Source organism: Rattus norvegicus, chromosome 1 (genome assembly GCF_021556685.1).
Source record: "Rattus norvegicus strain SHRSP/BbbUtx chromosome 1, alternate assembly SHRSP_T2T, whole genome shotgun sequence".
NCBI classification, from domain to species: domain Eukaryota; kingdom Metazoa; phylum Chordata; class Mammalia; order Rodentia; family Muridae; genus Rattus; species Rattus norvegicus.
Window position 1 is genome coordinate 8,507,278 of NC_141534.1, and position 24,844 is coordinate 8,532,121.

The 24,844-nt window shown below is 45.7% G+C and overlaps 1 protein-coding gene, 2 long non-coding RNA genes and 1 other non-coding gene across 4 annotated transcripts in view; 3 read left to right on the forward strand and 1 right to left on the reverse strand.

Moving 5' to 3' along the window:
- The first annotated feature begins 1,108 nt into the window (after positions 1-1,108).
- Positions 1,109-5,803, forward strand: LOC120098781 (uncharacterized). The gene is made up of 3 exons (XR_015644617.1): positions 1,109-1,655; positions 3,732-3,854; positions 4,571-5,803. It is a non-coding gene; the product is annotated as an uncharacterized LOC120098781 (long non-coding RNA).
- Positions 1,868-2,011, forward strand: LOC120100405 (small nucleolar RNA SNORA48). The gene has a single exon (XR_015655921.1). It is a non-coding gene; the product is annotated as a small nucleolar RNA SNORA48 (small nucleolar RNA).
- Positions 5,804-11,843: 6,040 nt separating the features above from the next.
- Sf3b5 (splicing factor 3b, subunit 5) lies at positions 11,844-12,558 on the forward strand. The gene is given in 1 exon segment (NM_001126092.3): positions 11,844-12,558. A coding segment is annotated over 1 exon segment (261 nt). The 5' UTR covers positions 11,844-11,988; the 3' UTR covers positions 12,250-12,558.
- A 10,093-nt stretch (positions 12,559-22,651) lies between these two features.
- Positions 22,652-24,844, reverse strand: part of LOC148006832 (uncharacterized) — a 34,319-nt gene continuing 32,126 nt past the window's right edge. The window contains exon 5 of the long non-coding RNA XR_015644638.1: positions 22,652-24,533. This is a non-coding gene — a long non-coding RNA (uncharacterized LOC148006832). The remainder of the gene's footprint in view (positions 24,534-24,844) is intronic.

Below are 24,844 nucleotides of genomic sequence, written 5' to 3' on the forward strand. Positions count from 1 at the left end.
TGGGGGCTGCTGATGTCTGTGGTAAATTTGTTAGCAGAAGGACAGAGGTACGCAAGTCAGTGCGTAGCCTCACAGTTTAAGAATTATGGGGGAGACAGCAACCATGGACTGCAGATTGGGAGGCTACATCTTAAGGCCACCGATGCACCGGGGAGAGAAAAATTTGAGATTCTAATCTGCAAATTAAAGCCAGGAGTGAGAGTTAAAGGACCTCCAGAAGCTCTAGAAAGATTTGAGAGAGAGAGAGAGAGAGAGAGAGAGAGAGAGAGAGAGAGAGAGAGAGAGGAAGAAGAAGGAGGAGGAGGAGAGGAGGAGGAGGAGGAGGAGGAGGAGAAGAAGAAGAAGAAGAGGAGGAGGAGGAGGAAGAGGAGGAGGAGGAGGAGGAAGAGGAAAAGGAGGAGGAAGAAGGAAGAAAAGAAAGAAGAAATGAAAGGTTCTCGATATCACAGCTACTATAGAACAATGCTAATGAGAGCTGGTGATCAGAGTCTGAGTATGAAACACCTCGCAGAGAAACGTATTGAACGATTAGCCCCACCTGCTATTGCTATTCTTGGGAGGTAGCGCTTGGCTGGAGGGAGGTCACTATATGTTGGGGTGGGTTCCTCAGGTTATCCTCTCCCTCTCTGATTCCTTTTGCTGTTTGTTTTTTCAGTTATACATTGAAAGTGCCACTTGCATGTGTGTCTGCACACCGTGTGTGCACAGGGCCTGTAGAGGCCAGAGAGGTGTCTGATCCTCTGAAGCGAGAGTTACAGATGGTTGAGGGCCGCTGAGCAGTTTCAGAGAATAAAATCTCAAACGTTCAGAAGAGCAGCCAGTGTCCTTAACTGCCGAGCCATCCCTCCAGCAACTCCTGTTTGCTTTCTATTGACCATAATGGGAGTCGCTTTGACCCCTCCCCATCACTAAGATCGATGTGCGTGAAACCAAGCTACACCATGGACAGTAACCTCATATAAAAGTGTCTTTTAATCTCCTGTAGGTGATTGTCGTCTCTGAGGCTTACTGTCCCCCTGCAATCTAATCTAGGCCTGGAATGGTTTCAGCCTCTGAGACTTACTGCTGACTAAACTCACCCTTTCTAGTTCTTTCTGAGCTCTGGGTCACTGTTTCAGCTCAGTTCTTCTGACTCAAACTCCTCTCCAAGCTGACTGACTCAGTCTGGCTTCTCTCTCTGGGCTTCTCCTGAATTGCTCTGCTTGGCCTCGTACTAACTTTGGTGCTATGTCCTAATCTCCTGTCCTCTCATTCTCTCGCTTGTCCCGTCTTCGACTGTGTCTAGCTTATTCAACTCTCTGCAAATGGACTCTGCAACCATCCGGGGGGAAATTGCCTCCTCTTCTTTCTTTCTCTTCCTTTGAACTACTACCTTAAGGAGCTTCCCTTTCCTGTCTTCACAAGAGAGAGAGTTGGGCGTATCCTCTTTTGTCACGACTTCCTCTGACTAGTGGCTTTCTCTGCCACTCAGTCAGACATTGCTTTCAAACATCCTTTCTACAAACCAACTTCACCTTCACTGTTTGGGATTAAAGGTGTGTGCTAAGGGCTGAGCTACACCGCAACAAGAAAAAGGTTTTATTTCTGGTTTTGTTTTTCAGTTAATGACATGCTCTCGGAGTTCACAGTGTGATCGAATATCCTGCAGCAAAACTGTGAGTATAAGAAAGGAAACCCCTCTTAAATTGTTTCTATTACACAGGGAGACAATAATGAAAATGATTGCCCAATGTGGTGGTACACGCCTTTAATCCTAGTACTCTGGAGGAGGAGGCAGATCTCTATGAGCTCGGGGGCAGCCTGGTCTACATAGTGAATTACAGGATAGCCTGGGCTACATAGAGAGATTATCTCAAAAAGAAATAATTCCCCCAGGGAATGGGCAAAGAGACACCTCTTTGGCGATGTCGTTCTTCTATCAGTCAGGGGCGGAGCAGATGGAAGTCCTTCGTTTATCCTAGCTTGATGCCTGGTCTGGTGGCCGGAAACATTTTATGGCGAGGACTCACAGAAACCCAATCAAATCCAGGCAGCGCAGTGCAAGAAGAGGGCGACAGACAAGCCCCGACGTGTTGCACAGTGCCACACAGTGCAGGCAGGGAAAGACACCCGCAGACCTACCCTCTGCCCCATGTCACAGGCACGCAGAGCCCTGCCTGCCACCACACAGTGGTGGGAGGAGGACTGCAGACCTGTTGACCCCGATGCCAGCCACAGACCTGCCCTCCAGTGCGCAGCATAGGCCGGCCATAGACATCCTCTTGCCGGAGGGTGCCAGCCAGGATCCCAACAGCTGCGCACGTGGCCGGCCAGCCTGCATGCAGCGGGAACTGCCACAGCACGTGAGTGCGTGGTGGACAAACGGGAGAGGAAGGGAAGGAACAGCTTGAGCATTGTGAAGAGAGATGGAACTGGAGACTCGTGAGTAGAGGAGTAGTCTGTTGTGATTGGCCAGCTCTACCAACTGGGGCCATAGTGAGGTCCCAGCCTGAGCTGCCCCGGAGGGTCACGAATTGGTTCTTAGCTATGCAATAGTAGGAGTCAGTGTTGATGTCCATGGCTCATGTCTGTTATGACCCATATTCTTGCTGTCCATCCAGTTTAAACGTATCCCCATCTATCTTACAGACAAATGAGACTCAGACTGCTTATTTTATTTGGTTTTGACAATTACCGGGGAGGGGGCACCCTCTAATCTACTTTCCTGACTGCTAGAGTGTCTACTTCTCCAGCGCGGTACCCCAGAGACTTGCTATTTCTCCTGGCCGTGTGATCACGGTCCATCTCTCACGGTGGCCTCCTCTCTCCTCTCCACCTATGATCCTCCAATCTGGTAACTGAAAACCTGCCTACTTCTAGTCCCTCCAGGAATTGGCTGTAGTCATTTTTATTCAAAACAATAGTTTTAAGTCATGGAGCAAAGTTTACAACTCTATCTTGCAACTGGGACACAGAACAGCAATACAATACACAGCAACGGACCAAACCTCAACATATTATGGTCGGGGTAGCTGTTGGGGCTCCCATAGATGTCCAGAGGCTGTGCAGAGTCTCTGCCCCTCACTGAACCACAGCACTCAGGAGAATGGGTCTTGAACCTTGCCTGGGCAACATAGTGGCACTAGTCCTGATGGTGAAGATACCAGTGAGCTAGCCCCTCACAGACTGCAGCACTTGGGAGAGTGAGCCCTGTGCTGACTGGGCTGTACACAATGGAGCTGGCTCTGGAAGCATGAGTGGTTGAGCTGCCCTGAGGGCATGAGATCGAGGGTGGGGGTGGGGGTGGGGGGGAGGGGGGTGGGGTGAGGGAGCTGACCCTGCCTCCTGCTGTTTGGTGATGGCCACACTGGGTGGCCTAGTCACAGAAGTGCTGGAGAGCTCATCCCAGTGATGTGCAGGCCGACCAGCCCAGCTACCACCCAGGCCCAGATCCAGGGCTCTGAGTTGGCCCATCCCAAAAATATATATCCTCTGCAAATGGTTGAGATGCATGAGCAGCAGTTCCTGCTGATCTAAAGCAGCAGGATCACAATGACAAGGCGGCAACAGGATAACCGGGAGCTCCGATGAGGATCCAGTATTGAGGGTGCTGTTGAAGGCAGAGACCTCGAACTAGACTAATGACTCATTGCAACGAACGTTTGCAAGTGAAGACGTGTGGACAGAGGGGGTGCACTGTGGGACACACTGTTCTTCGATGAGTTTTTTTTTTAACGTTTTGTTTGTTTTAGGGGTGAAGCTGCAAGGGCAAAGGGTGGATATGAGAAGATTTGGGGAGATGAGCAGAACTGGGGTGCATGATGCGAAACTCACAATCAATAAAAAGTTAAAACGAGGGACTAAACCACCAACCAGTGAGTACACACGAAGGGACCCATGACTCGAGCCACATATGTAGCAGAAGATAGCATTGTCCAGCATCAATAGGAGGAAAAGCCCTGGGTCCTGTGAGGACTCGTTTCCCCAAATGCAGGGAATGTCAGGATGTTGAGGTAGGAGCGGGTGGGTGAGAGTAGAAGCATCCTCATAGAAACAGGGGCACGGGGGAGTTGGGAGAAAGGAGAAAGGGAATAGCATTTGAAATGTAATTACATACAATATCCAAGAAGAAGTAAATTAAAAAAAAAACAAAACTTGGTAACTTTGGAAAAGCAGCCAGTGCTCTTTAAAGAAAAAAAAAGTTAAGAAAGGAGGAAACAATTAACACAGGCAAGACAGAGTATTCCTGGAAGTAAATCCAGAGAATTCTAAACCGTGGTGCTAGGACAGGGCATACCAACCGTGCCTGCAAATTCACTCACTCACTCTTGTGGGTTCTCGTGAGCGGCAACTCGAAGACAATCTGCCTTTACGCCAGATTTAATTGCCTCATACAATTCCCAGGGGAGGGTTCGAATGCACAGTGGCTAATCAGGGACACACACACACACACACACACACACACACCCCTGGGAAACTTAGCTAACTATGATGTTTGAACAATATAAAGGATTCCATGTGTCGAGACAGTAAAGGGCTTGCTGGTTGGGGCATCAGTACCACTGGTGTTGAAGGTGTCTTTCCTCCCTAGGTCATGGGTGGTGATAAAGATGTTATTGCAGGACTAGGGTCCACACAAAGACATGTGCTGCATGGCATGTCCCTCCAAATTGAAACATTTCTCCAGGAGGAAAGAAGAGACTCTTGCCTGGGAGAACAACAACAACAACAACAACAACAACAACAACAACAAAAAAAAAAAAAAAAAGGGAAGGTTCTTGAAGACCCCTACCTAACAGGATAAAAACAACCCTAAGCAGAAAGAGAGATGCTCTAAAACTATATTACAGAGCTATGGTAACAAGAACAGCATGGCTCCGGCACAAAAACAGACATACAGAGCATCAGAATAGAAAGAAGGACCCAGAAATGAATGTACACGGCTGCAACCACCTAATTTTTTGACAATATATATATATATATGTATATATATATACCCCACGCCACAAATACACACAAAATAAATACATCTTAATATATTTACATACAAACGCATATACATAGGACAAGGACATCCTGCTGAACAGCGATGCAAAAACTAGATAGCACGTGTGAAAGAATAAAACTCGATCCACACATGTGAGGCTGCACAAAAGTTAGTCAAATAGGAAGACCAGGAAAAGTGCTTCGAAAGGATTAGGTAAGGATTTTCTACAAAGGATTTCAATAAGAGGGAAAATCATCCCAAGAACTGACAAACGGTGTTACATGACGTTAAAAGTGTATGCGTGGCAAAGGAAAAGCTTACCAGGGTGAAACTTGGAAGTAGGATAGAGAAAAATCTGATGAAGGATTACTATCTAAATATAAAAGGAACTGCAATAAATTAAACACCAAAACAAAAATAGTTTTGAGAGGGTAGTAGAGACAGAGGCAGAGAGAGAGAGAGAGAGAGAGAGAGAGAGAGAGAGAGAGAGAGAGAGAGTAGTAAAGGAGTAGAGGCTAGCCATGAGCACGTGGAAAAAGAGGGGAAGGGGAAGGGGAGTAGGGAAGGAGAGGGAGCAGGATCAAGAAGGACAGAGCAAGTGCAAGAAAGCAAGAGAGTGAGGAGAGGGGTCAAACAGCCCCTTTTATAGAGAGCCAGGCACACCTGACTGTTGCCAGGCAACTGTGGGGCGGAGCTTAGACAGAATGCTAACACAGTCAAGATGCTTATCCAGAAAACAAGCAACAGCAAATGCTGGTGAGGGTGTGGAAATGGAAACCGAAACTATAGCATTTACAGAAAAGAGGCTGGAACAGGAGATCGCCATGGTGAATGCGGTGAGTGAAACTGACAAATGCAACATGTTGGTGAAGAGTGTGTGTGTGTGTGTGTGTAGCCAGTAATTCTAGAAAGGGCCCACAGAGAAACGAAAAGGAAGAGATCTTATGGAAGGCCAGTGGGGGAATAGGGCAGGTAATGAAACCCATGAGATATGAAAGCACAATGAGGACTCATAGAGGAGGAAGGGGAACAGCAGGATTGGTGCGGCCAGATGAGAGAAGGCAGAAAGGGAGGGGCTGAGTAAGGATAAAGGGCAACATACGAAAATGCCACACCAAAACCCACCCCCTGGTGATATAAAAATTCATACAATGTGTTAAGTAAGAGGCATTTGTTGATAAACAACTGGCTTGGCTTCTGCTTACACAAAATTAAATTTTACAATTAAAGTTACTGTGGTGCTTTGAATATGCTTGGCCCGGGGAATGGCACTATTAGGAGGTGTGGCCTTGTTGGTGGAAGTGCGTCACTGTCGGGGTGGGCTTTGAGGCCCTCCTCCTCACCGCCTGAAAGTCAGTCTTCCGGAACCCTTCGGAATAAGATGTAAGACTCTCAACTCCTTCTCCTGCTGCGGTGCTCCTGCCGTGACGATACAGGACTGAACCTCCGAACCTGTAAGCCAGTCCCAGTAAAATGCTGTCCTTTTCAAGAGTTGCCATGGTTATGGTGTCTCTTCACCGCAAGTCACCCTCCTCCTTTTGCAGTTAGATCTTAAAGAAATCCTTCAGACCAGGCTCACAGGGAAATATTCTCCTGAATGAACGATCACAACGTGTAGCTTTGTGATATGCAGTGTGGTCAATCTGGACTTGACTTTTGAGTGTAGACTGAATTACAAGTCAAATCCCATCTTTTCTATTTATGTGTTTATTTATATATTTATGCATTGATTTATTTTGTGGTACACAATTGTTCTTTCAACGCCTATAAAAATTGCTTTTCTGTCTCTCAGTGAGCCTTTCTCACAAATTAGGTATGCGTTTTTGTGAGGCCCGTTTCATATTCTCAACCCTGAAATATAGAAACGCTATTACTTTCTTGTATCGATTTTTTTTCTTTCTTTTTTTTTTTTCGGAGCTGGGGACCGAACCCAGAGCCTTGCGCTCGCTAGGCAAGCGCTCTACCGCTGAGCTAAATCCCCAACCCTCTTGCATCGATTTTTATCTTCAGCAACCACCCTTAAATATTTAAAGCTGCATTAATGGGTTTAATATATTTAATTTATTTTTAGCGTTTTAAATGGTTGACCAAGCAAGCACAGAATCCTAATAAGAAAAGCCTTCCAGAACATCTCATCAAAGGCTCTTACAAGTCCAACTATAACTTAGGAAGTTATTGAGTTCATTTCTCTTAAATATTAGAATGTCACACACATCCTTGTTCACACCACTGTGTGAAATTATAAGTCAATTAGTGTTTCGGTATATTTAATAAAAGGTTTCTCTTATCCCACACTAGTGCCAGTACGGTAGGGTCACATGGCGTGTGTGGGATATTTTCATCTCAGTCAACAAAGCATCTGACCGGCTGAGCTCCATCTCATCTCACACTGCCAATGGCTACTCTCTGAGCCCAGCAACAATCTCTCTACTCCTCTAGTCCCCAAGGCAGGTTGCCACCATGCCAGACACACACATCCCAATTCTGTGGCGGCCCAGTGTGTCCAGCCACCACACACTCTCTTGAACTCAATTAGGTCGCCACACGAAAGAACACACAACACAATGACCTCTGATCCAATTGATAAGATATAATTGCCCACCTAGATAAGATATAGTTTGCTCATCTAGACATACAAAACCCTGTACACATCTATCCCTTAAGAATAGTCATAACAACCTGTAGATGTGCAGAGAGGAATCTTAACATCCGCTGCCATGTTCTCTCTTGGCTGCCTCTCTCTCCTCCAGTCTCCTCCTCCTCTAAAACTTTTCTCCCGCCCATCCTTCCTTCTCGTCCAATGACAGGCCTTGTTCTATCCTGTACCCGCCTTCACCTCCATAATGACGTCATCCTACAAATAGCGTCTTCTAAGGAGTTGAATCCCAAGACATTTGTTAGAGTATGCTGTTCATTTAACCATTTCAAACATTTTCAGCAACAACATGAATGGATTGTTCCCAAGCCTGAGGTGAGAGTGTGGAGCTGGCAGTGTGATTTCATCCACCGTCTTTATCTCTACTCATGAATCTTCCCTTTTATGTGGAACATTCAGCTGGTGCACCAACCCCGCATGGACTCACAGGTCCCATTTTAGGACAGAGATGATACCCTGGAGAAGGTCCTGGTTACCTTGAGTACACAATTTCTGATCATGAGACTCTGTGCCACTAAGAAAGGGTGTCATTTCTCTGCCTGTCTTTCTGGGCTCACAAGAACAACGTCCTATCTCACTGAAGTTCCTAGGGTACAGTGATGTTCAACGATGCCCATCAGCAGAGCATCCTTCCGAGAGAGGATCCACGCTTGTAAAAGGGCTTGGGACTTGTGTTTCAAAACGGGCTGCATACGTCTGAAGCAACAAGAGAGCAGGGTGTGGCAGGTTTTTTTTAGAATATATTTATATTTTTTTAGAAAGGTGCAGCTGGTCAGGATCCAGTACTGCGAAGGTGGGTGAGACACCCGGAACACCGCCATTGCGCACCTCGTTCTCAGGGCAGAGAGGGTGGAAGGCAAAACCGCAGACCCCCGCCCTTCTGAACACCGTGAGTAAAAAGATCAGACCAAATGCAAGGATCACCCTGGCGAATGAAGGCACACAAAAGCAAAGAAAGGACGTGAGTCGAGGATATAGCCCAATCTGTAGAGTGCTTGCCCAGTATTGTACAAAGCCCTGTGTTTGATGCTTGGCACATCTTAAACAGCCCATTTTGGTACACCTCCCACCTAAGTACTTGCAACGAAGGGAAGTTCATAATTACCCTTATTTACATAGCCTGGGCTACATGAGACCTTGTCTCAAAACATTATTTAAAACACACACACACACACACACACACACACACACACACAAACAACAACAACAACAAAAAGGGAATTATAGTGCTTGAAGACCCCAAAGACAGGGCTCTGCCTGAAATATTTTTATCTACCTAATAATGAATCACTTTTTCAACTTATTAAGTAGTGAACTTGCGACTCTTAGTTGAGGCTGTCTACCCCACCCCTTCCCACCAGAATTTCTTTGTAAGTCACTCTTGAAGCAGACATCAATTCAGAACTGAGAGTCTTGTAATTGCTTTGCCTAGAGACTTATGTAGGCTGAAGAAAAATGAAAAGTCCAGAGAATGGGCAGGGAAGGGCACCAGTGTGGTAGATCCGTGGCCGCATATGCCAGTCCATTCCTCCTCCAAATTCCTTTTTGACCTAAAGTTCCAATAAACAAATTAAAAACATTTAGTGCTTAGAAAAATTGAAAGCATATCTTAGTCAGGCTTTGGATTCCTGCACAAAACATCACGAACAAGAAGCAAGTTGGGGAGGAAAGGGTTTATTCAGCTCACACTTCCACATGGCTGTTAATCATCAAGGGAAGTTAGGACTGGAACTCACACAGGGCGGGAACCTGGGGGTAAGAGCTGATGCAGAGGCCATGGAGGGTGCTGCTTACTGGATTGCTTCCCTTGGCTTGCTCAGCTGGCTTTCTTATACAACTCAGGACCACCAGCCCAGGGATGGCACCACCCACCATGGCCTGGGCTCTCCCCCTTGATCACTAGTTGAGAAAATACCTTATAGCTGGGTGTCATGGAGGCATTTCCTCAAGGAAAGCTCCTTTCTCCGTGATAAGTCTAGCTTGTTTTCACCTTGTATCAACTTGTATCAAGTTGACACGCAAAACCAGCCAGTACAAAGGGCTAGGGCACCAAGTTCTGAAGCAAACACAAAACTCCCTGTCCTCCTGGACCATGTGTTCTAGTCAGGGAGACAAACGGTGAGCTACCGTTAAGCCACATTTAGGAGAAAGGGGGACTGATGGCAGCTTTCTATCCTTTAGCCTGAAATGGCCTCGCTTGCCATCTCCCACCTCTTCTAGGGGCAGGCTGTCACCATGCTCCCGCTATTTCAGAGCTTCGGAGGAGGACACTTAGAGAGTCCTTTGACTCCAGAGCTTTTGATCTATGCCTGGAACGCTGTTCCAGAATTCCTGTCATTGTTGGCCTGTTTTTACCTGTTAAGACATGTTAAGTGGCACCTCCCAGAATGTTCCTCCTAATCCCCTCCCCTCGATGCTTCTCACCCCTGCCCCTCGTTCCTATGGCTCCTGTTTATCCCTTTGCTTAAAGTACAAGTGGTCAAATCCCACTCTACCTCCAAGCCCTGCAGACAGACAGACAGACAGACAGACAGACAGACACACACACACACACACACACACACACACACACACACACACACACACACACATCCGGAAACCAAAACTCATGAAGAAAGAGATTTGTATTTCATAATCCCACTGCCACTGAAATCCCATACTACTGTGTTGTCTAACAAAATATAAAACTCTGTGTAGTACGGCTGATGGTGAATCCACGGGTATTGCCGTGTACATCTACATTTTAGGAATAAGATGTGTATTGTGGGGGTTGGGGATTTAGCTCAGTGGTAGAGCGCTTGCCTAGCAACCTCAAGGCCCTGGGTTCGGTCCCCAGCTCCGAAAAAAAGAAAAAGAAAAAAAAAAGATGTGTATTGTGTCATTTAAGTGTTGGGTGCTGCTTGTTTGGTTGGTTGGTTTTATTTTTCGGGACAGAGTTTCTCCCTGTAGGCCTGGCTCTCCTGGAACTCAGAGAGCCACCTGCCTCTGCCTCTAAAATGCTGGGATTAAAGATGTGTGCTGCCGGGGTTGGGGATATAGCTCAGTGGGAGAGCGGCAAGGCCCTGGGTTCGGTCCCCAGCTCCGAAAAAAAGAAAAAAAAAAAAGATGTGTGCTGCCACCACCTGGCAAGATGCTTTATGACAAAGTTTAGACAGAAGAATAAATATTAGATGGAGTTGCACAAGTCTCTAGTCTCAGGAGTCAGGAGGATTGCTGTGAGCTCAGGGACAAAACTTCGCCTCCCCCCTCTTACATCAAATAAACAAAAGTACCCCCAAACTCCTGTATTTTCAATTTGTCTGTCATCATCCATCCTCTCTGGCTATGATTGCTCTTACCCCATTCTTAAGATTTTTTTTTTTTTTGAGAATACAATCTTCATCACGCTATTCGCATATCCTCAGGGAGTACCATGAAAGAAGTACAATTATCTTTTTCTGAGTAGTTTGTACCATGCGAGAAAGTGCACAACCCCCAACATAAGGCAGAAATCAGCAGAAAAACACAAGATGAAGAGAAAGAGGTTTCTTGTCTCGAGCCATATCCGACTTCAAGGAATAGCCTATGAATGACCTTAAAGAGGGGTTGTTTGCCCAAGGCCACAGAGCCTAGGTGGGTTGAGAAACTGGCGCCTGGAACTCCTTAGGGAAGCCATTAATGAGACTACCAGTGCTGACACTGATCAACAAGCAGCTAGCGAGAGTCAAAAAACAAAACAAAACAAAAAAAAAAAAAAAAAAAACAACAAAAAAAAAACTTTTCCCGGTACCCAAATCCTAAGAGACAAAACTTGGGCCAAGGCGGAACCATGCCACCATGTTAACTTCTAGGTACAAGAGTTAGTTTTCCTCGTTGCTCATACTGTTGTGTTGCGGCAGTATGAGATTTCAATGACAGTGGGATTATGAAACCCACGTAGGTTTCTCCTTCTTTGTAGCCCGGAGCCGTGGGATGAAGCTTCGAGGTTTTTGGACATTGTCCTATATAAGCCAGGCAAAACCCCTCAAAAACAATCTAAGACAAACTCTTTGGACTACATGTCCCAGAATGCAACGCGAGGGTTAGAACGTGATCACCCAAGAGCCACTAAGAGGACCATCATGCAACGCTCTTCGAAGTAGGCGGGCTCCGTGAGGAGACGGCCCACTGTTTCCTAGGCAACCCCAATCCCGCAACAGACTTTATTTCCCCTTCCGCCTAGGAAAAGAAAGTACTCCTGCGACTGCGTGTCGTCTTTCTCCTGCGCCAGCACGAATAGAGCTTTTGTGCGGCGGCAGCGGCGGCGGCGTCTCTCTGATTTGAACGCCGAACAGCGGTAGCTTCTCATCTGTGGCCTGACCTCGAAGCCTAAGAACAGAGCGGCGAGATGACGGACCGGTACACCATCCACAGCCAGCTCGAGCATCTGCAGTCCAAGTACATCGGCACGGGCCACGCCGACACCACCAAGTGGGAATGGCTTGTGAACCAGCATCGGGATTCCTACTGCTCCTACATGGGTCACTTCGACCTCCTCAACTACTTCGCCATTGCTGAGAATGAGAGCAAAGCGCGCGTGCGTTTCAACCTGATGGAGAAAATGCTGCAGCCCAGCGGGCCGCCGGCGGACAAGCCGGAGGAGAACTGAGGCGAGCGCTTCCCAGCCTTCCCCATCTGCCATCTGTGGACCGATCCTCCTGACTCCTGCTTCTCGACCATTCTCCGTTGGGTGTATCGCCTGACCTGCTTACCTGTGGACGGTTCCGAACAAGTCATCGAGAGACTGTCGGGTCTCCTGGGAGCTGTGCGGAAGGAGTGATCCCAGAATCGGCAAGCGAGGGAGAAGACTGCCTGGGAGTGATGACGCATTCCGAGTCAGCTTTTCGATAGTTGATGTCGTTCTCGCCTTTTTTTTTTTTTTAAATATATATCATACATAAAGTTAGGATTTGTTATATCTTTTGGTTTGAATTGCTGTGTTCTTTGGGAGGTATTTGGAGAGAGTTCTGTGGATCAAGATTTCGTGAGAATATGACTAGAAAACGGGGGCGGAAGCACAGGGCAAGCGTTTATTGACAAGTACTTTAGTTGTCACACACACTTTTATGATCTTCCCTCACCTCGATTTTCTTCATGCCTACAGTGTGTCTGGTACCAAGGAAACCTTCAAGCATGGAGTTTTTCCACATTCCTTCCCACCCATTTCTAGTCTTTGCTGTCATTAACCTCACTTCCCTTTATGCTGCAGCCCCCTCCCCCCTTTCTTGGTAATTAGTTTGTGTGTCTTCAGAAATGACAAACTGGCAAACAATGGTGTCCTGTCCCGACCCTGCTCCACCTCTCCCCATTCAGTTTTCACCAGAGCATTTTCCAAAGGTTTGAGGACATACATTATGCCGGCCAGTTTGGAAGCAGATATGCTAAACTAGTCAAGAGTTAGAAGATGGAGGGGGATGGGGCAGCTTGAGGAGTTTACAATTTCAAATCCCACGCTTATGCTACATGACCGAGATGGTGACATTTGAGGACAGATTTCAAGGAATCAAGAGAAATAGCCACGCAGAGCATGGGAAGGTGTTTTCCATCTAACAAGGCCTGCCCTGCAGTGGGCCCAAGAGCAGCAGTGTGTTTGACTTACTGAAGGAAAATCATAAAAGCAACCAGTGTGACTAACCAGTGTGGTAGTGCACACCTTTAATCCCAGCACCCAAGAGGCTAGGGGATCTCTTGAGTTAGGATCAGGACAAAAAAAGTTACAAGGGTGTAGTGGTGTACACTTTTAGTCCTGGTGCTCCAGACATAAAGGCAGGTGGACCTCAGGTTTAAGGCCAGCCTGGTCTACAGATCTAATTTCAGGGCCGTCAGGGCTACACAGAGAAACCTTGTCTTGAATCGTATCCCCAACCTCTCCACACAAAAGCAGTATGTTGGGAAGGGATGAGCAACACCAGGACAAGAAGAGGAGGTGGAAGCTGGTTAATGGCTCGGAAAGTTTTTGTGTGAATTATAGCTATTGGCATTCAGCAGCAGAAGAAACTAAATATTGTTCTTTAAGTCATTATTTAAAAGTAACAGAAGCTGAGATTGGTGGCACAAGCCTTTAATCCCAGTGGGGAGGCAGGCAGGCAGATCCCATGAGTTCAAGGCTAGCCCTGTTGACATAGTTCAGGACCACCAGGGCTGTTAGACCATGTTTCAAACAAACCAAAGTAACAGTAAAGGAATTGAGGAGAGCTGGCTCTGGAGGTAAGAGTGCTTGCTGTGCAAATCCAGGAACCTGAGTTCAGATTTCTATCACCAGTGCAAAAACCCAGGTATAGCTCTGGGCATCTAACCCCAGTACTGTGGAGACGTTAGACCCTGTTTCAAACAAACCAAAGTAACAGTAAAGGAATTCAGAAGAGCTGGCTCTGGAGGTAAGAGTTCTTGCTGTGCAGATCCAGGAACCCAAGTTCAGATTTCTATTACCAGTGTAAAAACCCAGGTATAGCTCTGGGCATCTAACCCCAGTACCGTGGAGAGGACAGCTGGGCTTTCTGGCTGCCTGCTTAGCTCCAGGTTCATGTAGAGACCGTGTCTCAAGACAATGAGGAGAGGATGGACTGAAGAGATGGCTACATGGGTAAGAGCTAGCTGACAGTTCCTCCATGGGACCCTGGCTTCAACACCTACACGTTGGCTCACATTTCCGGCCTTCTGTGGACGCCAGACAAAAGTGCTGTACATACATGCTGGAAAACATTCGTGTATACATAAAATAAGATCTTTAAAAAGAAAAAGAAAGAAGTGAGGAAACTTTGCAATAGATGGAAACCATTACAGGAAAGCACAACCAATTGCAGAGCTGTGGGGCCCAATCCCAACCCATATGCCTACCCCCTCCCCTAAGGCTCAGGATGTTTCTGAAGAGGGAGCAGAGAGACTGTTAAGACCTGGAGGATCAGGGAGCATGCCGTGAAAGTGTCTGCTGGGAATGTCTGAAGCTAAACCCATAAAGTCTCACCAACATGGCAGCCTGAATGAGCTGAACAAGAATAAGCATCCTGAAGTGGACAGGGACCGGCTGACCTCAGGAGGTCTCAACTCTCTCTACTCAACTGCAGGCAACTAAGGGATACTGAGGGAGGCGTAGCTTTTCCCAGGGAAGACCACGCCACTGGGTTATCCAATACCAATGGTGAGCTCTGAAATCTTCACATTCCAGACCGAGCATGTTATAGTCATGTACTTAGGGCACACACCCATATGTAACAATAGTAGAAACGCGGCCATGGATGTGAACGAGAGCAAGAAGGAGTGTGTGGGAGGACTGGAGGGGGGAAATGCTATATGTTATAATCTCAAAAAAAAAAAAAAAAAAAGGAAAGTGAAACAAAGAAGTTAAGAGAATAATGGCGGAGTGAAAGAAAGGACAGACACTTTCCTCGGGCTTCTGGTGTGCATGGGTGCACACACCTGGACCACACCATGTACAAATAATGAAACACTATATGATACATTTTAATGAAAAATAACTTTCAAAAACAGAGTTTACTGAGAAGAATGGCTTTTAAAATACACATTTACATTGGCCTTCAGTATCTCTCTTTAACACAAATTAGCTAGATTCTCAAACTGACTTCGACCTTTGACCTGTCAGGGTAGGAGGTTTAGTTAAACTGCTTTTAAAGATACATGCTTTAGGGCTAGAGAGATGGCTCAGTGGTTAAGAGCCCTGAGTATTCTTCTAGAGGTCCTGAGTTCAATTCCCAGCAGCCACATGGTGGCTCACAACCATCTGTAATGATGTCTGACGCCCTCTTCTGGTGTGTGTGAAGACAGCAACAGCATACTCATATAAATCTAATACATCTTTAAGAAAAAAGATACATACTTTAAATTTTGTTCTGTTGCGCACCTGTGTGTGTGTGTGTGTGTGTGTGTGTGTGTGTGTGTGTGTGTGTGTGTGTGAATATTCAGGACCTTGGCCATGTTGGGCAAATATGCTAACCACTGGGCAACATCTTTCCCCTCCAAATGCTTTATTTTTTTTTCTAAATCCTACATTTATTCACTTACTTATGTGTGTGCATTGCTTCTCTGTAGAGATCAGATGTCTCCTTCCACCATATGAACCCAGAGACAAAACTTGTCACCAGAACCAGTGGTAACATCTTTACCCACTGAACCATTTTAGGGCCCCCCCCAAGTTCTTTTTTTTTTTTTTTTTTTATAATTTGTGGTTTGGGAAAGATGTCTAGCTTTTTCAAATAGTCGCCCATATCCCTTTTAAAAAACAATTTATTTTTATTTTATGTGCATTGGTGTTTTGCCTGCATGTGTGTGTATGTGAGGGTGTTGGATTCCCTGGAACTAGAGTTATACACAGTTATGAGCTGCCATGTGGATGCTGGGAACTGAACCTGGGTCCTCTGGATAAGCAGCCAGAGCTCTTAACCATTGAGCCGTTTCTCCAACTCTTGTCTATATTCCGCATTCATACTTCAGGATAACCCCAGCAATTATAAATCTAAACGCCAATCACAATACGGAATGTAAAACTAAATCAATGAATTTGATGCCCTTGGCACTTTAAAATTCATTCAGCTGTTTTGAACTATGAAATTTACTTGGACAGTATGAGCTCACCGATACTGAGTTTCAAAAGGGTTTCAAATAATGACACATTTACATGCATCAAAATACCACAGTCATTGGTAATCACCCCTGGGTCTCCTCAGGAAAGCATTTTAGTACCGAGAAACTGCAAAACTTGATGCTCTTTCGTTTCAGCCTTTGCTTTAAACGCTCGAAATCTCACCAATAGTAAATACGTAATTTCCCCTGCAGCACCAGGCCCATTCGATTCATTCTCAAGAACAAATGTGCCAGATGCCCAAGTCTGAAAGCTTCACAGTAAAACTAAAGTTGCTTCCTTCAACGGAAAAATGGAGTCTTGCTCCCAGCACAGGGGTTTCCTTTGACAAAGCCAGCATCCCTTGAAAACAGCACGGGGGCTTTATACACCCTATCAATATCATGATATGGCAGGTCTTCAAGGGCAAAAATGTCACAAAGTTAGCGATCTTACTGCTTTATCAAGGACCCCCGCCCCGCCCCCAAATGCTGTACGTAGTAGATGAACTAGTTCCGACTCTTTCTACTGAGCAGCTGAGGCAGAGCGTACCCATAAACTCGATGGTCTTGACTCACACCAATCCCTTTTATTGATGTTGCTTTTGTGTAGTCTGTGCAAATATTAACTGTGAATGAACTTGGGTTTTTATTAGGGGAAGAATCTGACTTTAAAGATTCCCTGATATGCCTTTCACAGCAATCTTACTGAGTTTCCCAGAGTGACTGATGGTAGATTAAATAACAGATACTTTGGTATCCGACAGACGTTTTCTCGGAAAAGAGCGAAACGAGCCATCACTTCGAGAAAGCTGCTAAATTGCTACCTCGGAGGGCCCCTGCGGATGTCGCATTTGAGAGTAGACAGGCAAAGTGAAAGGGAACAGACTGTACGTGTTCGTGCAATTAACGTGTCACCTCAGAGAGGAAAAGTTAGTCCGCGAATCACTGTTTCAGAAAACTTGATACAGAATGCAAAGTGATGTTCAAGTGAACTCTTGTTGGAGGCTGCGGCAAGGAAGACTGAGAGAAATGGCAGCTTGCCCTGGAAAGAGGAAAGGCCTGAATCTACAGAGTGGAGTAACGTGTGCTAAACCAGAGGCTTCCAACCTGTGGGTTTCGAACCCTTCGGGGGTCCAACAATCCTTTCATAGGGGTCACCTGAAAACACAGATATTTACATTACGACGTGTAACAGTGGCAGAATTACAGTTCTGAGGTATCAGTGAATATAATGCTATGTTTGGGGGGTCACCACAACATGGACGAACCATGTTAAAGTGTGAGAGCATTAGGAAGGTTGAGAACCACTGCCCTAAACTAAGGCGTGTATACATTCAGAACTGCAAAACTTGAGAAGGGATTTGGTAATTTAGGGGAAGGTTTCTTAAGCTAGCTAGGGTGTGTCCTGTAAAATGGGCAAAGTCGAAGATTTTATTCTGTTTTATTCTGTTTTTGTTCTGACTTAGTTCGAGAACAGCGTCTGGCATATCTGAACATGTCGGGAAAGTCAGGACTTAGTGCAGGAACCGAACTGTGGTTCCTGTGCTTCTAACAGCCTCTACCTTTGCTAAGACAGGTGGAAGAGGCAGATCAACGAGAGCGTCTTCTCATCACGACAGCCCCAGCTAATGCTGGGGACTCCGTGTATGCTGAGCACCTCACAGTTCACCTTATGTGGTCTCTATTTAACACGTGGATGAGATTCAGAAAAATTTATCTGCCCAGAATTATAGCTTATTAGCTAAGCCTGAATAATAATAATGATAATAGTGATAATTATAATAATATTTTACCTGTTTTATTGTTATCTGAACTGTACCATTGTTACCTGAACATGTATTGTTATTATTATTAGCTAATCCTGGTGATTATTATTATTAACTGCACTGGTTAGATTTTTGTCAACTTGACACAATTAACGTCATCTAGGAGTAAGGAGCCTTGAGAAGGAGAAGATGCTTCTATCGGATTGGCCAATGATTGACGTAGGAGAGAACACCACGCATGTGGGTGGTATCGCCCTGAGGCAGGTGACCCTGGAGGGGATAAGAAAGACAATTGAGGGCTAGAGAGATGGCTCAGTGGTTAAGAACACTGGTTGCGGGGTTGGGGATTTAGCTCAGTGGTAGAGCGCTTGCCTAGCAAGCGCAAGGCCCTGGGTTCGGTCCCCAGCTCCAAAAAAAAAAAAAAAAAAAAGTGGTTGCTCTTAAAGAGGGCCTAGGTTTGATTCCTTATGACCTACTGTAACTCTAGTTCCAGACAACCTGACTGGCTCCTCTGGCTGCTGTGGGCACCTGGTATACATCTGGGATACACCTGGGATACACCTGGGATACACCTGGGATACACCTGGGATACACCTGGGATACACCTGGGATACACCTGGTAGACAAGCATATGTACACATAACAAGTAAATATCATTTCAATTCATCTTTAGGAAGAAAAACACAGAAAGAGAGCTGAGCATAAACCTGAGGAGAGAGGCAGTCAGCACCTGCTCTCCGCTTGACTTATAACCTTCACGTTGCATTCCTGTCTTGAGTTTCTGCCTTGACTTCCCTCTATGGCTGTATGGTGATAAGCTGTATGTGAAATATACCCTTCCCTCCTCATGTTGCTTTTGGTCATGGTGTTTATCACGGTAAAGGAAAGCAAACCAGAACATTAGCTAAGCCTGCATCATCATTAGTAACTAAGACTGCATTCCAAACAGGTCTTCTCGCTGTGAGGTCCAAATCTAACTGCATGATTGCCCCCGAGTAGGTTTAATGCAGAAAAAAATCTATTGGGATAATTTAGTACTTTTTGTTGTGGTTGGTCGAAGCCTTTTGGTTTGGTTTATTTGTTTTTAGATAGGATCTCACTGTGTAGCCTTGGCTGGCCTGGATCTCGCTATGTAGACCAGACAGGCTTAGAACTCACAGAGATCCGCCTTCCTCTGCCAGGACTGAAGGCGTACATTACTACATCTGGCCCAATTTGTCAATTATTTTTATCTCAGACTTTAAATATAGATGTGTGTTTTTTCATGCTTTGTTTTGTTTTTTGAGACAGGGCTTCTCTGCGTAGCCTTGGCTGTCCTAGAACTCTCTCTATGTAGACCAGGCTGCCCTCGAACACACGAGTGCTGGGATTAAAGGTAGACATATTCTAAGTGGCTTATTTGTACCAAGGAGTATGAGATCATATGAAACATACCATCTACGCAAATGAAAACAGTATGAATGTTTATCAGGAAGAGTGACAGCACTCAGGGTGGGGGAAATAATCTTGTGCTGAAATTTTTCGTTCAAGTATCAGAAAGTAAAGTGCATCCCAGAAGTCGTCCTAGTACATTTAGTTGTTTCAGGAACTCAGATTAATATCTATGTTGACCACCAGAGGGCAGTAAAAGATAGGAATTACTTTTGCGAACAGCTCAGAAGGAAGGATTCCTGCTGACTTCAGCCAGGAATCCAGTTTCTGTGCCTACTCACCGAGCTTCTGAAACTTGGAAACTTCTTGATAAACTACACAGTGCACCGGACACATCAGGTCCGTTTTTATTAGATAACCCCACATCATCCTTTACTTTTATAGATCACTGTGGACCTTGTTTGGCTGTTATTTTTGTTTGCTTGGTTTTTTTGTTTTGTTTTGTTTTGTTTTGTTTTTTATCTTTATTAACTTGAGTACTTCTTATTTACATTTCGATTGTTATTCCTCTTCCCGGTTTCCAGGCCAACATCCCCCTAACCCCTCCCCCTCCCCTTCTATATGGGCTTCCCCATCCTCCCCGACATTACCACCCTTCCCCCAACAATCACATTCACTGGTGGTTCAGTCTTGGCAGGGCCAAGGGCTTCCCCTTCCACTGGTGCTCTTACTAGGCTATTCATTGCTACCTATGAGGTTGGAGCCCAGGGTCAGTCCATGTATAGTCTTTGGGTAGTGGCTCAGTCCCTGGAAGCTCTGGTTGGTTGGCATTGTTGTTCATATGGGGTCTCAGGCCCCTTCAAGCTCTTCCAGTCCTTTCTCTGATTCCTTCAACGGGGGTCCCGTTCTCAGTTCAGTGGTTTAATGATGGCATTCGCCTATGTATTTGCTGTATTCTGGCTGTGTCTCTCAGGAGAGATCTACATCCGGTTCCTGTCGGCCTGCACTTCTTTGCTTCATCCATCTTATCTAATTGGGTGGCTGTATATGTATGGGCCACATGCGGGGCAGGCTCTGAATGGGTGTTCCTTCTGCCTCTGTTCTACACTTTGGTTTGACTGGTTTTTGAGACAGGGTTTCTTTGTGTAAAGAGTCCTGGCTGTCCTGGTCTTGACTATGTAGACCAGGTTGGCCTCAAAGTCATAGAGATCTGCCTGTCTCTGTCTCCTGAGTGCCACGGTTAAAGGCATGTGCCACCAAGTCCAGCTTTATTTGTTATTTTTTAAGACAGGGCCTTGCTACATAATTTTCCTGCCCTAAGATTATAGGCATGTGTCTCAGTTAGGGTTTTACTGCTGTGAACAGACACCATGACCAATGCAAGTTTTATAAAGGGCAAGTTTTATAAAGTTTAATTGGGGCTGGCTTACAGGTTCAGAGGTTCAGTCCATTATCATCAAGGTGGGAGCATGGCAGCATCCAGGCAGGCATGGTGCAGGAGGAGCTGAGAGTTCCAGGAACAGACTGAGCATCCTCAGGCAGCTAGGAAGAGGGTCTCCAAGCCCACCCCCACAGTGACACATTTCCTTCAGCAAGGCCACACCTTCTAATAGTGCCATTCCCTGGGCCAAGCATATGCAAAACCATCACGGCATGTCTACCGAAACTCACAACTATGGCCCCTTCTCCCTGCTTTCTAAGACAGTCTTATGTTTCTGGGTTTCTGGTCTTAAACTCCCAATCTTCCTGCCTTTGCCTCCTGAGCTGTGAGGCCACAGATCCGTAATGCCATGCCTGGCTATCACTTCTTATTATGGTTTAAAAGGTCTCCCAGTCTCTGGCCCCTGCTTTTATTGGCTAGAAAAGCAAGTTCTAAGTCCTAGGTTGGTAGCAATCACAAGAAATTTTTGGCTGCTCTTCTTCAGGGTGGAGAAGCGGGAACGAGGAGGACTGTTTGGTAATTAAAGAATTTCAGGCCTGGTAGAGGTGGTACACACCTTTAACCCCAGCACTAGAGAGGCAGAGGCAGAGGCAGGAAGATCTCTGTGAGTTCGAGGCCAGCCTGGTCTATAGTTCCAGGACAGCTAGGGCTGTACAGAGAAACCCTGTCTCAAACAAAAACAAAAACAAAACAAAACAAACAAAAACAAATTTCAGAACAGAAAAATGATGTGGTCCAGCCTGGGCTTCAGGAAGATGGCCCTGTGGCAGTGTGTAAGCTGAAATGCAGACCAGCAAATTTATTCATATTGTAATCCTTCTGTGGTGGTGAATTCCTTTGTGATTTAAAAAGTTTTGTTTCCAGGTGTTGTTGTTGTTGTTATTCTTCTATCTGTGAGAGTAACAATTTCAAATTATTAGAAAGAGCAGGGCATGGTGGTACATGCCTTTCCCCCCAGAGCTCAGGAAGCAGAAACAAGCTGATTTCTGTGACTTGGAGGCAACCCGGTCTAGATAGTGTGGCCCTTTCTTCAAAAAGAACATGTGGCGGGGGAGGTAGAATGAGTCAGTAACAATATCCCACAATTTAGTACCCGAGGCTCACGCCATTCCAGGACAAGAGTAAAAAAATAAATGAAAGCTAAAAAGGAAGTGCTCATGAGGATTCTGAATGTTTTCAGTTCTTTCTTACAGTCAGTGTCTGGGAGATGCTTACCAGGCAGCCCAGCAGCCAGTGATCTGACAGCCAATGTTTGAGCTACTTCAGGGCCGTGACAATTAATTTAATTATTTCCTCCCATAGTTCACTTTTCCTAAATAATCTCCATGTTCTTCACTTTTCTTAGAGGCCCTCCACATGCCTGTCTTTGTCACTTAACCCTGAAATGGTCAAAGCTGCCGAGGGGGAGGGTTCGGTGGAAGAATCCGTGCGGTGGATAGGTGGGTAGGAAAATGGTGGGCTGCGAAGGGCCTTTTCGCACGCTGTGTCTGTGATCTGGGTTGCCTCCAGTTCTGCTCATTCTCCCTGTCCTTCACATCCTGCCCACTGTTCTCAGCTGTGCCCAGCCTGTGCTCTCTTCGCTCCATCCTCTCTCCCTCAAAGTGCCTTAGCCTTGTCTGCCCCCTGTCTTTTCACACAAAAAAAGTGGCCCTCAAAGCAGAAATGTCTTCGTAAAATGTAAACGTTGAGGTAGGATTTAAGAAGAGAGAGAGAGAGAGTGAGCAGGAATGAGAGTAGAGAGGACTCAGGAGGTAATTTCCCAGTCTGTAATTGAAAGACCCCCGGAGCGGGGAGACCCTCACTCAAGTCTCGGGATGACGCGACCCCCCCCCAAGAACTCACACAAGACCGTCCTTGTAATCACATGAGGTTTATTGATAGCAACCAGTGCACTGGTGTCGAGACTCGTATCCCACACAGGGGCAGAGGAGTTCGACCCTGAGAGGCTGGGAGAAGAGATATTTAAAGGGAGAAACCACAACCCGAGGGGGCAGGGATGGCGTCATTGGAAAGTGTGTAGAATAACAGTGAAAAATCACAAGGAAAAACGCTCTGTTTTTCAAGATTGTTTCCTAGGAGAAGCTGTCTCCTGCTTCTCAGATTGTTTAACTCCATGTTCCGCTAGTTCCTAGGAGAAGTTGCTTCCTGCTTCTCAAGATTGTTCTCTAAGATTTATGGTCAGCTAGTTTCTGGGAGAAAGTTGTTGAGCCGGCCAATGTAATTACCCATTCTATAGCCCTAGGAGAGGCTTCTTGGAACATACAATTCTGGGGCCTAACCTGTTTTTTTTTTCCTTCTGTTCTAAACTTTGTGTCTAGGGGGGCACCTTTAAAACTTTTACCTTTCATAATGCTACGTTAAAGAACGTAAAGGCTTTCGCTCCCTTGTCCTCCCACTTCTCATATGTACTCAAGCCCTCTGCTAGTTGACATCCACGCTGGTCCCTGATTCATATCCACTGCCCTCAGCTCCATCATTTTCCTACTTACGTTACTGATACTATACTTCATTGATTTGGATATGGGGGAGGGGGGGCAAGATGACTTTTTTCTTAAAACAGACACACAACCCAGGACCTAGAACATACAAGATGAGGACTATGCTACCAACCAAAGTATTCTTTAGTAATTAAGAAATAAACATTTAAAAAATGATAACATATTTCTTTTATTTCAAATAAGCATTTATCCTAATCAGTTTTCCTACTTCATATGTGTGTGTGCATGTGTGTGTGTGTGTGTGTGTGTGTGTGTGTGTGTACATGGCACACTAGTTTCAAAATGCAAAAAAGAAGCATTGCAGATAAAATTAATGTCTCTTTAACTCCTGTTGTCCCAGCATTTTCTCTCATGTCACAGACATCTGCTAAAGCAGTCATTCACTTCTGGAAACACTTATTTTTACCTAGAAAATATTTTATCATTATCATCACCACTACCACCACAATCATCAGAAATTATGTGCCTTTTCAAAAAGCTCAGCAAAGAACCTATTTCCTTACTTTCCTCTCTATCACTGTGATAAAACAGCCTGACAAGAGCAGCTTCAGGGAGAAAGGTTTACATTGGCTTACAGTTCCACAGGACATAGTCTGTGAGGGGAAAGGTGTGGTGGCAGGCCTCAAGACAGATCAGTCGCACCCCTCTGGCAGTCAGGAAACAGAGGGTAACCTTGAAGTAGGGTCAGGTTATAAAACCTCAAAAGCCACCTCCACCCTCCAGGACTTCCTCTGCAAAGCTCCACCTTTTAAAGATTCCACAGCCTTCCAAAGAGCCTCAGAGTATCTTGGTAGGGGGTTTTTTATTGTTATTGTTTATCCATCAACTTGATACAAGTTATCTGAGAAGAGGGAACCTCATTGGAAGAAATGTATCCTTAAGATTGGCCTCTGGATAAGTCTGGCGAGGTGTTTTCTCCGTGTGGGAGGCCAGCTCGTTGTGGGTGGTGCTATTGGTGGGTAGGAGGATCTGGATTGGGTAAGAAAGCAGGCTGAAGTGCTGTTGCACAGGTCCAGGTTGCTGTGAGTGGCCTGTTTATTTCTGTGGTCCATGCTGTCTTGAAGTCCATGTCTGGGCCCATGGTTCTACTGCAGCTACCAGCCATGTTGATGTCCTATAGCCTTTGTTACCACCAAAAGCCATGAGGATGTCCCTGGTCTATGGTGCTACTGGAGACCAAGCTGAGGTCTGTGGCAACTGCTGAAGCTGGAGACCATGCGGATGTCTATGATCCCTGCTTCTGGAAGGGCAAGGAAGCTACTTTTGTAGTGGTATCAATGGCTGCCGACCTCACAGTTGAGAAAAAGGAGCATAGAAGGCTTCTGTGACAATTCCTAGCCACCCACCCTCCCCTCAAAGTAACAAAACCATTGAAGGGAACTCTTAAGAACTGTGATAAGAATGATGAAATGTAGCTCTCCACAGTTGATGGCTTCTGATGAGGGTGGGAGTGGGGAAAGACTCAGGTTTTTTTTTTTTTCAAAAAATATAATTTATTTAATGTATATGAGTACACTGTAGCTGTCTTCAGCCACACCAGAATAAGGAATC